Raw genomic sequence first — 15150 nt, forward strand, 5'->3', positions numbered from 1 at the left:
GATGGTCTAGTGGAGTTATCAGTGGACTATTAATCCAGAGACACTTGTAACTTGGGGACCTGGGTTTGAATCCCACCACGGCAGATGATGGAATATGAATTCAACGTTTAAAAAAAACTGGAATTAACGAAGTAATGACCATGAATCCATTGTCAATTGTCAGAAAATCCCACCTGGTTACCTAATGTCCTTTAGGTAAGGAAACTGCCATCCTTACCTGGTTTGGTCTGGCCTGGCCTACACTGCAATGTGGTTGACTCTTAACTGGCCTCTGGGAATTAAGGATGGGCAGTAAATGTTGGCTTAGCCTGCAACAACATCATCCTATGAATGAATAACAAAAGAACCAAGTGTCGTTCTGGGGACTGACTTGTCCATAGTAATGCAATCTGGGATCATAACAGTGATCACTTGCAACTGTTTCTGTTATTCTCTCCTGGGTCAGCTCCTCTTCAAATCAAAACTTTTGTCTTTATCAAAACCTTGTGCCTTTTAATACCAATTGTATAATTTTTGCTACTGTACCAGTCCTTTCTGTTCTATTTGTGTTTAGGTCAAAAATGGGTATTTGTTTTTCTTGAGCTGTTTATCTTAAAAGTTAACCACATTGTGGTGCGTCTGGAGCCACACATAGGTCCTGGCCAATTTTTTTTCCTGAAGGAAATCAAAAAGCAGATGGGTTTTTACCACAGTCATCGGTCATTGGTGTGAATGCGAGCTTTCAATTCCAGATTTGTATTGATTGAGTTTAAATTTTGCCAGCGGCCATGGTGGAATTGAACGCCTGTCCCCAGAGCAAAGACTTGGAAGAGGGCAAGTCTAAAAGCAGAGTTAACGCTTCCACTTCAATGGCTCTTCAGTTCTGATAAAGAGTCACCAGATTCAAAACGTTAACTCTGCTTCCCTTGCACAGATGCTGCCCGACCTGCTGAGTTTCTCCAGCGATTTCTGTTTCTTTCCCCCAGATCTCTAGCATCCGCAGTCCTTTGTTTTACCTCAGGACGAGAATGGACTTGTGAGAAGCAGAACGTGTTGAGAAATCTGCAGTTGGGTTGATTGACCTTTCTCAAGCAGGACTCAATTTTCCGATCTGGATTTGAATACTGCTAACATTTTCCCCCTTCTTGTTTTTGCAGCTGTATGTATCTTCAGAGAGTCGCTTCAACACCTTGGCAGAACTTGTGCACCACCACTCTACAGTGGCTGATGGACTTATCACCACCCTACATTACCCAGCTCCCAAACGGAACAAGCCCACAATTTACGGAGTCTCCCCGAATTATGACAAATGGGAGATTGAGCGGACGGACATTACAATGAAACACAAGCTGGGTGGAGGGCAGTACGGTGAGGTGTACGAGGGAGTGTGGAAAAAATACAACCTGACTGTGGCGGTGAAGACATTGAAGGTATGGTAGATTTCTTTCACATTTGTTGCATGCAGAAGAGTAGAATTTTGAGTAACTGCTGCACAGTTCAATAGATTTGGGAAGAAAATGTAGTTAGAAGACTTGTAATTTAATTTGTTGGATCATAAAAATATTGATGCATTGGCTGTATATAGCTGACTCCCTTTGAGTGAGAAGATTGCCACTTCCAATCCCACTGTAAAGACACGACATGTAATCCATGCTGGTAGTGTGATGCAGCGCTTCCAGAGCTTCTGTCTTTTAGATGAACCATTCGAACTACATTAAAGAAAGAAAATGTTGTAGTCCTATTACACCAGTTCAGGACTTTGTAAACCATTTTACAGATTTGGAACTGCAGTCACTATTGTAGGGCACACAGCAAGCTCCCATAAACAACAGTGTCATAATGCCCATCTGTCGTCTTTTGGGTTGGTACTTAAAGGAGAAGTACTGGCCGGTGTAGTTCTCCTCTCCACCTCTTGGAAATAATGCCATAGGATTGACCTTCACATCCACTAGAGACGGCAAATAGGCCAGTAGTTTAACTTTTCAGTGTAAGGCTCCAACACTCCCACAGTACTGCACTGGAGGTGCCTGCTTAGACTTTGCAGTAAGGTTTCTGGAATGGGGTTTAGACCCTGGATTATAGGTGGATTGGCAACGCTAAATTTCTCATAGTGGCTGGGAATGTGCAGGCCAAATGGGTTAGTCATGGGAAATGCAGGATTAGAGGGATAGGATGAGGTGAGGGGGGGCTGGGGGAGGGGTGGGGGTGTTGGGTGGGATGCTCTTTGAAGGTTAGGTGTGGACTCGATGGGCCAAATTGCTTGCTTCCACACTGTAGAGATTCTGTGATTCTATGCAAGGCTGGGTATTGTGCGTCATACTGATGCACAATGTGAATGCAAGCAGATAGGAATGTTATACCTTGCCCAGAGTCAAGAGTAGCAAAGATTTACTAAACTGATTCCTGAGTTGAGAGAATTGCCTTATATTCTCCAGAATTTAGATGAATGTGAGGTTGTGCAAACAATTCTGAGTGAGATTGATTAGGTAGATGCTGGGAGCTGATTCCATGCCTGGAGAGTTTTAAACCAGGCCAGAATAAGTTGTCAGATTCTTAACACTAAATTGAACAGTTTCTTTGCTGTAAATCTTTGAAATTCTGTATTAAGGGCTGTGGGTGCTCAGGGATTGAATATATTCAAGACATTTTGATATTTTTTACACACGGATTGAAATAAGGAATATGTGGATTGTATAGAAAGGTGGAGTTCAGATAGAAAGGCCTTCGTGATCTTACTGAATGGCAGAACAGCCTCATCCTATTTATTCTTTTTAATAATCAGTGTTGCTGCTGGAGCATGGGTAATTGTTTATCTTTTGATGTGAGCCATGTAGAAATATAGGCTAAATGCTGCTGAGTCACATGTAAAAATTGTTTTTGTCCCATTTTGGCCAAGATGAAGATATTCCAATATTGTGTCCTAATTGTTGCCATGCAGTTAACTATGGGAGATAGGTGGCAAAGATTTCTTCCATACTGGCAGTTCCTAGTTTTTTGTGTCGATGTTTCCAAGATTGTTTAGCAAGCACAGAGATTTGGGAAATCGTGAAGAAAATCTGTGAGGGGGAGAGGAGACAGTGACTTAAAGTAACCATTGAAGACCTCCTAGTGACTGGGGAGAAAAACCACAAAAATTAAAGTGCACTCAGGTGTTTGGAGAATCAGTGGATGACAGAGGACAGATGGGAAGAGAGATTGCCTTAATTGTAATAAATATTTTTATAAATGTACACAGCTTATTGGAGAATATTATGAAGGAAATTAAAAATAAACTGATAATCAACAGTTTATAAAATTCTGGGCATGTCATAATCCCTGCGATCCCCATGCATGAATGCAGAGCCAAAGCACCTGACTGTACACTGAAGATATGCAGTGCATGATACAGAGGGTTTCAAGAGCTGTATTTGTTTTAAATGTATATCGACATTCAAGTAAGCATTTGCGCTAGGCAATGCTGCATTATTTTGGGAGTTTTGATTATTTTGGGCTGGAGGGCGATTATCTGAAATACTTCAGACCAATCCAATTTTTTCATGATTCTAACAAGTCGTTGGAAAGTCCTGCCCTCCCGCAAGGATTGCAATTTCCTGCTTTCACTGGTAAATCCTGGCTTAGCCATGTTTTTTAACCTACAGGCACAGCTATTCCAGTGCTCCTCTGCTTGACCTTGAGTCCAATCCAACTCCAGCTTCTGTTTCCACATAGAATAAACTTGAATTCATCCAACACTTTACCACTTGTCCCTTGAATCGTACTAAGTCTATTCATTCATCAATCCGTCTGCTCACTGATGTACATTGGATCCTGGTCTGACAGTACCTTAACATTAAAACGTTCTCACTTTATGTTCATTTCCTTCCATGGCCTCATCCCTTCGAGTTTCAGTTACCTCCCTTCAGCTGTGCAACCCATGTTCTTCCATCTTTGGGCTCTTGTTTACTTCCCACGCACTCAGTCCCACCATTGGGTATTTTGCCTTCAGCTATGACTAACTGTGTGGAGTTTGCACGTTCTCCCCGTGTCTGCGTGGGTTTCCTCCGGGTGCTCCGGTTTCCTCCCACAGTCCAAAGATGTACGGGTCAGGTGAATTGGCCATGCTAAATTGCCCGTAGTGTTAGGTAAGGGGTAAATGTAGGGGTATGGGTGGGTTGCGCTTCGGCGGGTCGGTGTGGACTTGTTGGGCCGAAGGGCCTGTTTCCACACTGTACGTAATCTAATCTAATCTAATCTATCAAGAAGTTTATTCTTAAATCTTGCTGACTCTCAATTTCTCTCTCTTCCTTTTAAAAAGTATCCTTAAGAACGACCTCTTCAACCAAGTGTTTGGTCACCTGCCCAAATATCCTCTTCTTTGGCACCTGCTGGCTGATAGCTCCTGCCATGCTGTTACATTTTACTGTTTGTTCTTTTGTGGGTTATGGATGTCACTGGCAAGTCCAATATTTGCCCATGAAAAAGGACAGTTCCCTTTGACATCATCTTCCGAACCCATGGCCTGTACCATCTCGAAAGCAAATGCTAGTAGATGCATGGGAGCACTTGCCACCTGTAAGTTCCCCATAAAGCCACACACCACCCTGTCTTGGATGGTGTTTCTTCACTGTCACTGTTGCCACTGTCCATTTTTGGTGCAGGAGGTGAATGTTCAAGCTGGTGGATAGGCTGCTGTGAACAGTCTGCTTTGTCCTGAAGTGTATCTAGCTTCTTGAATGTTTTTGGAGTCACACTCATTCAAGCAATTAGGGAATGTTCCGTATGCTCCTGACTTGTGTCTTATACATAGTAGACAGGCTTCTGGAAGTTAGCATGTGAGTAGCACAACTCAGAATTCTTCAGTCCGTCAGCTGTTCTTGCAGCCACTGTATTCTTTTGGCTTGTCCAGTTCAATCATAACCCTCAGGATGGTGTTAGTTAGGGATTCAATGACAGTAAGGTCATCAAATAGCAAGGCTAAGATGGTTACACTTTATTTTTGTTGGAGATGGTCATTGCCTGGCCCTTGTGTGACATGGCTATTAATAGTTAAAATTTACCTCAAATCTGAATGTTGTTCAGGCCTTACAGCATATGTACGCATGATGCTTTATCTGAGGAGTTGTAAATTATATGAAACGTTGTGCAGTCATCCACAAATATCTCCATTTCAAAACTCATGATGGAGAGAAGTTACTGATGAAGTAGCTGAAGGTGATAGAGCCTTGGTCACTACCCTGAGGTGCCTCTGCAGAGATGCTCCCTCGCTGAATGATAGGCACCCCAATCACCACATTCGTCTTCCTTTGTGCTAGGTATCACTTTAACAAATGGAGACACTATCCCCTGACTTCACTTTTGCTGGGCTCCTTGCTACCACAGTCAATCAAATGGTGCCATGATGTCAAGGTCAGTCACTATCACCTCCCTGTAACTGGGTTAAAGATGCTCTAGAAATGTGAGTTGTTTGATTTTTATCCTGGAGTGTGACAGAGCAACTGCAGGATGTGACACTCTCCCAGACCCACAGAAGCAAGAACTGTTTTCAATTAAAGCTAGTGGGCTTTGAGTGGTACTGAGGATTCTGTTCAGTGAGTGTCAATACAAGTGAATCAGCAACCAGGCTGGCTCTGAAGACAGGAATAGAGGCAAAGTGGAAAATCAGGAATGGCCCAAAAGATGGGGTGAAAATGAGGAATGATCAGAGAAAATGGTTAAGGGGAGGGGGAGCATAGTGGTGTACCTGAAATTAAAGTATACAGTTCTGAGTTGATTTTCAGTGTAGGAAACAGAAACCAGTCCCCAATCACATTGCTGTCGAGAGTGTGGTGCTGGAAAAGCACAGCAGGTGAGGAGCAGGAGAATTGGCAGTTCATTTATTGAGAAATGTCTATTCTCCTGCTTCTCGGATGCTGCCTGACCTGCTGTGCTTTCCCAGCACCACACTTTCAACTCTGATCTCCAGCATCTGCAGGCCTCGCTTTTTCCTGATCACGTGAGGAACCCACTTCACATGAAATAGTCCATTTACCTTCCTGCCAGTAGCTGCCTTAGCTGTAGGGATTGTCCAACCTTGATTTATTCCCCAAACCTGTTTAACTTTACGGTTTCTGCAGATAATCACTGCACATGAAGTTCATTATCTGTGAGTTGCGTTTCAGATGTTTGAAAAATAACGTCCTGTAACACTGCTTTCAAAATGCAGGTTCTCATTTTAGTATATGTGGTTGGACTGGATGTCTGTCTTTGCTGGTGTGTGATTGACTGGGAGCAGTCTTTTTGTAGCTATCAGCCAATACAACTCAATTTATTGAAAAGTAAAAATGACTGACAGAATAGTGAACAGATATTGAACTACAGTGAAGGATCCTGTATGGTAGATGCAAGTTTACCTCTTTTAACAAGGCTTATGTGAATGTCTTGTGACTGAACAATCTCCCTGTTTGGTTTTGCTGGCCTCGGCTGTTTTACCTACCTCCAGGCTCAGTATAATAGACTCACCTGAGAGGTCACAGCACCAATTGTCCAACAGGGTGTTTACCGCTTGGGATACAGGCTATCAAGGTAAAATCAGAAAACCCACCCACAGCCTGGGAAACAAAGTCTATCCAGTTTGTGTCCTGTTTGCCCGATTATGTGATAGTTATTGTGTGCCATTAGCCCCTCCTAGTGTTAGACTTGAACATTACATAATCTTGCAGCATTTGGTTGAACTATACATCTGGAATTTTAAGCGATTGAGTTAGGTATCTTCGTGTGCACTGTAGTAGATGCACATTAATAAACTGGAGCAGAAGCCTGACATTCGGATCAATTTGAATTTTTATTAACTTTTCATGATGCTCCGGTGTTACCCAGAATTCAGCAGATAAAACATTAGAATAGAGTAGCCTTTATTGTCTCATATGCTCAATGAGTATAGTGAAATATAGCATCAACTTAGATACAAAAGTACCGAGACACAGTTGCTTTAGTTACAAGATCTTAGACAATAGAGAAATAAAATGTTTAGCATTGCGGAAATAAAAGTTCAGTCCAGCGGACCACATTGGCACCTGGCTTCCAGTCCACACTGGGCCCTGGCTCCACACTGCACCAGTGACATGCCATGTCAGGAGGTTGGAAGGTCATCATGCCACACCAGGAGGAATGTTACCCTAAATATCCTCTCGGGTTTCATCCTTCTAAACTTGTATACGGACTGGAGAGAGTTTATTTTTGAGTCGACTGCCTTTGAGGTGTTGAATTAAGTTTCACTTGAGAAGTGTTGATCCAGCTTTGCAAGTGAATGTACTTCAATGAAAACTCCCCAGTAAATTGGCCCCTCAGATATGGAGACCCTCGCAGTGGAGAATGTTTGTTTTTTAAATGTGGGTGAAAGTCTTCCGATTCAACTCCTCCACTTAAAATGATTGTTTTTCATCTTCCTGAACTAACATAAGAACAACATGTTTTTATGAGGCATCTTTAATATGCAAAATTTCCCAAGGTACATTGTTACATTGAATTGCTGGTAAGGAGAAAGTTGGTAATGATTTTGAGCAGATGATTCTCCTATGTCACCGACACAGCATGTTCACTTTAAGGCCCATTCTGAAATTGGAGCTGGATGGGTGTAATGTACATTTGAACAAATAACTTAATCACATCTAATATCCAATTGATCCACTAGTGACCCACCAATCGCACATTTCCCATTGAATTCTCTTTAACATCCAACGCAATGCAGTTTAACATCAGAGCGACATCCCACCAACTTTTGTTCTCCTCACTTGTAGGTGAGGCCAGCTGTGGGCATTTGAGACCAGTTTCAGTGTTACCTTGGCTAAGCTCAGTTCCCAATGGTCATGAGTTCAGTTTTGCTCTAAGTGGGAAGTATATTAAATGACCAATCTTACAATATTGGTGAAGATTCTTTACAAGTCGAGCTATGATTAGGAGTGAAGAAGCATACAAAGTAGAGCTTTGATAATAAAGTCCCTGATGATAGAGGAGTTACATTCAGCTAGGGCTCGGTGATAATGAAATAATTTTATAGTCCAAAGGATCTTGATTCAAACTTGATTCCTGTGATTTAAGCATGAGATCTGGACTGACACTTCTTCAGAGATGCTGTCCTTGGGATGAGGTAAGGAGCAAGGGATTGTAACTAATTGGATAGCACTCTTGTAGAGTTGCATAGGTACAGTGGGCAGGATCGCCTTCATTCAATATTTCTGTTTTAAACCGTGACCCTGACTGCCTGTTGAGGTGGTCTCGAGGGACACCCTGGCATCTTCCTCAAACAGCAGAGAATTGAACAGCTGGCATTACCTTCCTTATTGACATCTGCAATAGATAATCCGGTCATTATCTATTGTTGCTGATGGGACTTGAATACGTGCAAGTTACCTGCAAATCTGGCAAAACAATTGTGGCCATGCTTTTAATAAGTACCTCAGGTTGTGTAATGCTTTGGAACATCCTGAGGATGTGAAAGGTGCTATATAAGGATAAATTTGTGCTTTTTATTTTGACATATGCTATAATTGCTTTGAAGATGAGAGGAAAGCATGTGGAAAGCTATTCCTTGTAAGTGGGAATCAGTATTTAATTAGACCAGTGTATAATCTGTTGAGCAGCCTTGTTTTCTTTTTAAGTTTCCCACAGCAGAGTTCATTTACAATTGGGCACTGATATCAAGGAGTACCCAGTGAACCTTTATAGTGAGAACTGGTTGAGGTTTGAGACCGTCTCAAATTGAAGGTGGGACATGTGTGGTATAGCTCAGTCCCAAATCAGGCAGCATGGCATGAGAACCAGGTCAGTGCAGTGTGTCTGTAAAGGAGTGGTCCCTGAGGGAGTTCTTCATATTTGTGTTTGAAACCAAGCGTGATGTGTCCATTATTTTAACATAGGATGTTTACTGTATCCTATTGTTATAGCTTTCCTGACCTGCCATTTGCAACTCCATTTCATAATAGACTTTAAGAAACATTGTATCCTTTAAAGGCAAAATAGCCAAATATTGGAAGCACTGATGCACACAGTGGAGCATTCAATAGAGGAATTATCTTTGCACTATTTATTACAAAGTCCAGACTGACATGATTGACTGAATTACAGATTCTGTTATGAGTATCTGTGGTTTGAAGTGAGCTTATATCTTCACTGATTGACTTCCAGACTGCGGCTGTAACCCATCTGCAAACTAGATCCTCTAGTTGTTGCTTATTTCTTGAAAATGACATGGTTAGTCATGTTAAAGCCGAGAGAATTCACCCACAGGCTGGCCTGGATCTTGAACGAATACAACCAGTGTGACTGTAAAGTGGCTTCCCTTTGGGCTTCTGTATTCAAGATATTTAATCTCAATGGTTCCTGCTGTGTCTTCCTTGAGTGAAGTCTAGTTTGAGAGTATATTCAGCTTTGATGCATTTTTCCTCAAGTAAATATGTCACTGATATTATCAATTGTGAGCTGTCTATTGAATTCATGGTGTCACAAGTAACTCATTCCTACGCATAACTATTTCTAACTGACGTTGGCAGGAGAACAGTTTTGCTCGAGTGTTATCATGTACTTTTGCCTTGTAGCATTGTCAGAGATTCAAATCCCACAAAGAAGGTTGATGTTGCATTTGAAATAAATTGGTTGTCAAATGCACTGCCACTTCCACCTGGCTTGTGCCAGTTCCAAACTGTGTGGTTGATTCTTCATGTTTTCCGAATTACTAGGGATGGGCAATAAATGCTGCCTTGCCAGTGTCACCCACATCCCAAGAACAAGTAAACGTTACCACTTGGCAGCGAAATCCACCCACGGCTTGTCTTACAAACCACATAAAGTTTCCACTTTACTCAGCACATTAAGGGATTCTTTCAGCTCATTGCGCAACTCAGAAGTTCCTCAAAATGATTGCAGTAGATGCAAGCCAGATTGTTTGTTTGAAGGTGTGTCTGTACAGTATCACTAAAAGGTGCTGTTCTCAAGGAAGCAATGGTGGTGGGATAAAGTGTCCAGGTAGTCAGAGGAAATCAAGTGGAAGAGCCGCAGTATGACAGGCACTGTCTCAGGCAGGTTTAACTGGTCATTCACTGCTGTTTGTGGTGCACTTGTACATCAAAACTGCTACCTCAATGTACTTCATTTTAAATGACATATTTTGAGGTATTTCTATGTCCCTTAAGATGTGACATAAATGTGCGTTTCTTCATAGAGTTGTAAAATAACAGTACCAAAGGAGGCCATTCAGCCCACAATGTCTATACCAGCTCTTATGCCTTATCCGATTAATCCCACTCTTTTCCCTTATCAGTGCATTTTTTTCTGTCAAGTCTGTATCCAGCTCCCTTTTGAGAGTTACTATTGAATCTTTGTTCAGGTTGAAGAAGCAAGGCTCTGGTGTAGCTTTAGAGGATTACAGGGCTAGGAAAGAATTCAAAATGGACTGAGGAGAGCTAGGAGGGGGGCATGAAAAAGCCTTGGTGGGAAAGATTAGGGAAAACCCAAAGACATTCTACACTTAAGTGAAGAATAAGAGAATGGTCAGAGAAAGGGTAGGGCTGACCAGGGATAGTGGAGGAACTTGTGTCTGGAGTCTGAAGAGTAGAGGAGGCCCTAAGTGAGTCTATTGCTTCAGTGTTCACTAGACAGATGGACCTTGTTAATCGTGAAAACACTGTGGGCCAGGTTAATAGGCTTGAACAGATTGATGTTAAGAAAGTGGATATATCAAGAGAGATAAGTCCCCTGGGCTAGGCCAGATATATCCAAGGTTATTATGGGAAATGGGGAATGAGATTGCTGCACCTCTGTCGATGACTTTTGCGTCCTCACTCTCCATGGGAGTAGTACCGGATGATTGGAGAGAGGTGAATGTTGTTCCTCTGTTCAAGAAAGGAAATAGGAAAATCCTTGGGAAATACAGACCAGTCAGTCTTGTGTCTGTGGTAAGCAAGGTATTGGAAAGGATTTAAAGACATAGGATCTATGACTATTTGGAAAAATTTGGTTTGATTAAAATTAAGTCAGCATGGCTTCATGAGGGGCAGGTCATCCCTCACAACCCTTATTGAGTTCTTTGAGGATGTGACGAGACAAGTTGATGAAGGTCTAGCAGTAGATGTGGATTTCGGTAAGGCATTTGATAAGGTTTCCCATGGTAGGCTCATTCAGAAAGTTAGGAGGTATGGGATACAGGGAAATTTGGCTGTCCGGATACAGAATTGGCTGGCCGAGAGAAGACAGCAAGTGGAGTGGATGGAAAGTATTCTGCCTGGAGGTCGGTGACCAGTGGTGTCCCACAGGGATCTATTCTTGGGGCTCTGTTCTTTGTAGTTTTTATAAGTGACTTGAATGAAGAAGTGGAAGGGTAAGTTGGTGATTTTGCCGATGCCACAACGGTCAATGGTGTTGTAGATAGTGTTGAGGGCTGTTACAGACTACAACAAGACATTGACAAAATGCAGAGCTGGGCTGAGAAGTGGCAGATGGAGTTCAGTCTGGATAAATGTGAAGTGATTCACTTTGGAAGTTGAAATTGAATGCTGAGTACAGGGTTAAAGAGAGGATTCTTGGCAGTGTAGAGGAATAATGGAATCTTGGGGTCCACATACATACACCCCTCAAAGTTGCCAACCAAGATTAGATTCCTACAGTGTGGAAACAGTCCCTTCGGCCCCCAACCAGTCCACACCGACCCTCCGAAGAGTAACCCACTCTGACCTGCACATCTTTGGACTGCGGGAGGCAACCGCAGCATCCGGAGGAAACCCACGCAGACACTGGGAGAATGTGTAAACTCCACAGAGTCAGTTGCCTGAGACCCTGGTGCTGTGAGGCAGCAATGCTCACCACTGAGTCATGATAGGGTTGTTAAGAAGGCATATGGTGTTTTGGCTTTCATCAACAAGGGGGTTGAGTAATAGAGCTACAAGGTTTTGGGTGCATGGAATGCACTGCCATCTTTGGTGGTAGTCAGAGACATTAGGGACATTTAAGTGACTGCTGGACAAGCACATGGCCAGCAGTAAATTGAGGGGTGTTTAGACGAGGTTGATCTTAATTTAAGGTAAATGCTCGGCACATCATTGTGGGCTGAAGGGCCCTACTGTGCTATAGTGTTCTATGTTCTATGAATCTGCTCTACGGTCCTTTTTTAACCTGTGCTTTCCAATCAAAGTATTTCTCTTTAGCACCTCCTCAGTTTTTTTTGGCATAGGAATATTAAGCAGAATTCACATTACAGCCATCAGTGCTATATTGACATATAATATGTTGAACTTAATTCTGGAATGGTGATCTTATTGTCTCTCATATATGTATTCCAGACATGACTACAACTTCCTACATGTGTTTGTATATCCATATATAAAAAAGTTAAAAATCAGATAACACCAGGTTATAGTCTTATACCCCTTTACACTCTCACTCTCACAGACACTCATAACTGGCCCAACACACACCCATCCATATGCACATATACACACATACGTTTGTGAAGTGAATTTGTACTTGCAGAATTACATTTTCTGTTGCTCAAAAACTGCACAAATCCATGTAAGATTCTACAAATCTTTTTTTAGATTAGAATCAGTCTGAACGTTGTGGCACAGACAGCCTCACACAGGGCAACTCGCACCTTCATTGCATTATCTGGGCCGACATGACACCAATTGTTAAAGTTCACCTGAGAATGTAACTTTCAAAAATGTTCTACGATTTACTTATGAAAGAACTGAAACCAACATGTTCATTCTAAAAGATGAGAGACTTAACAAACAATCCAAGTCTTTTTCAATATATAATTTCAGTCTGTAAACCTTTGCTATAAATTCTGTCTTACAATCTTATACTCCAAAACCACCTGATGAAGGAGCAGCGCTCCGAAAGCTAGTGCTTCAAAATAAACCTGTTGGACTATAACCTGGTGTTGTGTGATTTTTAACTTTGTACACCCCAGTCCAATGCCAGCATCTCCAAATCATATATATATAAAAAAAACATTTTGGTACACGAGTCCTGTTGACAAATATGTGCAGCACATTCAGGGAAAAGGCACTGATATTTCAGCTACAAATATGAGTAAGTCACATGGTGTGTTTGAGATTAACCTAATGCCTGTTGTCTGTTCTCGCAGCAGAGCAATTAATGTTGCCAGTGGATACATCCCAATTTCTCTTGTGTAGTACCAGGATCCCCCTACTCTTTGCTTCTCCAGGATTAATGCAGAGCTCTTCTCCTTTACAGGAAGATACCATGGAAGTGGAAGAATTCTTGAAAGAGGCTGCAGTTATGAAGGAAATTAAGCATCCTAATCTGGTACAGCTGCTAGGTAAGTGTTCAGATGAGGTGACTTATTACTGTCAAGTGTAAGTTGTTTAGAAAGAGAAATTGTCTTCATTAATGGCACATGAAGAATTTAAATTTGAAAACACTGATCTATAAATAAAAGCATAAAGATCAGGAATTAGCAGCAACTTGGTTTAACACAAATTGTCAATGGATTTTGGATTGCATTACTTGAAGGGGCTACAGGATCTTGGCATTAAGAGAAGCTAAATTTTGAAGGTGGATATTTTAAAGGACATTAAAAAACAGGCTGGAGAATAGAGTGAATAATTACAATGTAGAATCAAAACACCACCAGAGGTATTTTCTAAACCTATGACAAAAATAATTGTGGCTGCATGTTTAACGAGGTTACATTTTCAGTAGGTTAAACAGCATCCTGTGTACTGAACTATCATTGGGAATGGAATGTTGACGAATCAACTACATGTGCTGACAGCAGTCCTGAAATATATTGAACTGACTGCATCGCAGTTTGCAGTTTCACTTGAATTTGCTGGACGTAATATGTTGCAAAACCTTGAACCCTAAATATGATTTTTGACTCATGAAATCTTAGAGTAATCTACAAATAGTCATTCTGTAGTTTTTTTTAACATATTTGTTACTTCTGAGGCAACGTTTACACTCGGTGATGGCGCAGTTCACTGTGTATCAGAACTGTACAGAGTTAGAATGTGTAACAAAGAAGCTGTGCGCAGCTGATCTGTGGAGTGTTTACACTCTGCACAAGCCTCTTGCCAGCCCTTTTCACCTAACCCTATTAGCAGAGCCATTTATTCTTTCTCAAGTGTACACTGAGCTGTCCTTACATGTATCTATGCAATTCACCTCAACTGTACATTGTGTTGGTAAGTTTCATGTTCGAAGCTCACTCATTGTTTAATCAGCAAATATTTGAGCAGGTGAGAAAACTTGGCCAACGAAGCATGTTTATGTACTGGATTTGAGGACTTTGGGAATTCTCTTTTTAAAACTCATGGTATCAAGTTGGAACTTAACTTTTAGTAAGAATGAGATGAAACTGGGAGCAGGTTACAAACAGTTTAATGAATTAGCTAATCTTTCCCTGTCTACTGTTTTTGTATATGTATAACAGAGTTGTAACAGAAACCAAAGCAGGGTTTTAATAGAACAGTGAATCTCTGTTAAGAAAGGAGGCACAAAAATAGGTTGCTGTAAAATGGCAGCCAGTAACCCAGTTGGAAGATTTGGAAGAATAGGTTACATGGAACACAAGTCTTCAGTTTGAATGTTTATTTAGAAAGCCACTTTCACAAGTGGTGCTGTGTAATAGTTCACTCACCCATCACATGTTATAATTGTACACCATGTAAATGTATTGTTCACATTCTATGATAAGTCCTTGTGTCATTTCTTTCCAAAGGTGTATGTACCCGGGAGCCTCCGTTTTACATCATCACAGAGTTTATGACTCACGGTAACCTCCTAGATTATCTACGTGATTGCAACAAGGAGGAAGTGAATGCTGTTGTGCTGCTATACATGGCAACTCAGATCTCCTCTGCGATGGAGTATTTGGAGAAGAAAAATTTCATTCACAGGTACGTTGCCCTAGTACTCGGAGTGTGATTAAGTTCACCAGGTAAGACTGTGGTTCACTGCAGCAAATTTGTCGCACTTATATTTACATGCTAGCTCCTTGTAGAATAGAGTACAGCGTTAGCATTACCCAGTCATCTCTCTTCTAGCTAGGACCTGTTGTGTCTTTGACTGCAATCGTTAACATAGCACTGGTTTGGACAAACCTAAGCTCCTTCACTGATGCAAAAAAAAGCCTGTGTCACTGAGTTCATTGCACATGCTGTGATAGCGAGTTTATGTCGAAGTGAAAGTTGATTA

The 15150-nt window shown here is 41.6% G+C and overlaps 1 protein-coding gene across 4 annotated transcripts in view; it reads left to right on the forward strand.

Moving 5' to 3' along the window:
- Positions 1–15150, forward strand: part of LOC132825933 (tyrosine-protein kinase ABL1-like) — a 245649-nt gene that overhangs the window by 159716 nt on the left and 70783 nt on the right. For all 4 annotated transcript variants that reach the window (XR_009645828.1, XR_009645829.1, XM_060841584.1 and 1 more), the window contains exons 4-6: positions 1137–1409; positions 13186–13270; positions 14675–14852. Coding sequence is in view for 2 of the 4 variants with exons in the window: in XM_060841584.1 (XP_060697567.1) it covers positions 1137–1409; positions 13186–13270; positions 14675–14852 (536 nt within the window). In the remaining 2 variants the exon portion in view is untranslated. The remainder of the gene's footprint in view (positions 1–1136; positions 1410–13185; positions 13271–14674; positions 14853–15150) is intronic.

Source organism: Hemiscyllium ocellatum, chromosome 21 (assembly GCF_020745735.1).
Source record: "Hemiscyllium ocellatum isolate sHemOce1 chromosome 21, sHemOce1.pat.X.cur, whole genome shotgun sequence".
NCBI lineage: Eukaryota > Metazoa > Chordata > Chondrichthyes > Orectolobiformes > Hemiscylliidae > Hemiscyllium > Hemiscyllium ocellatum.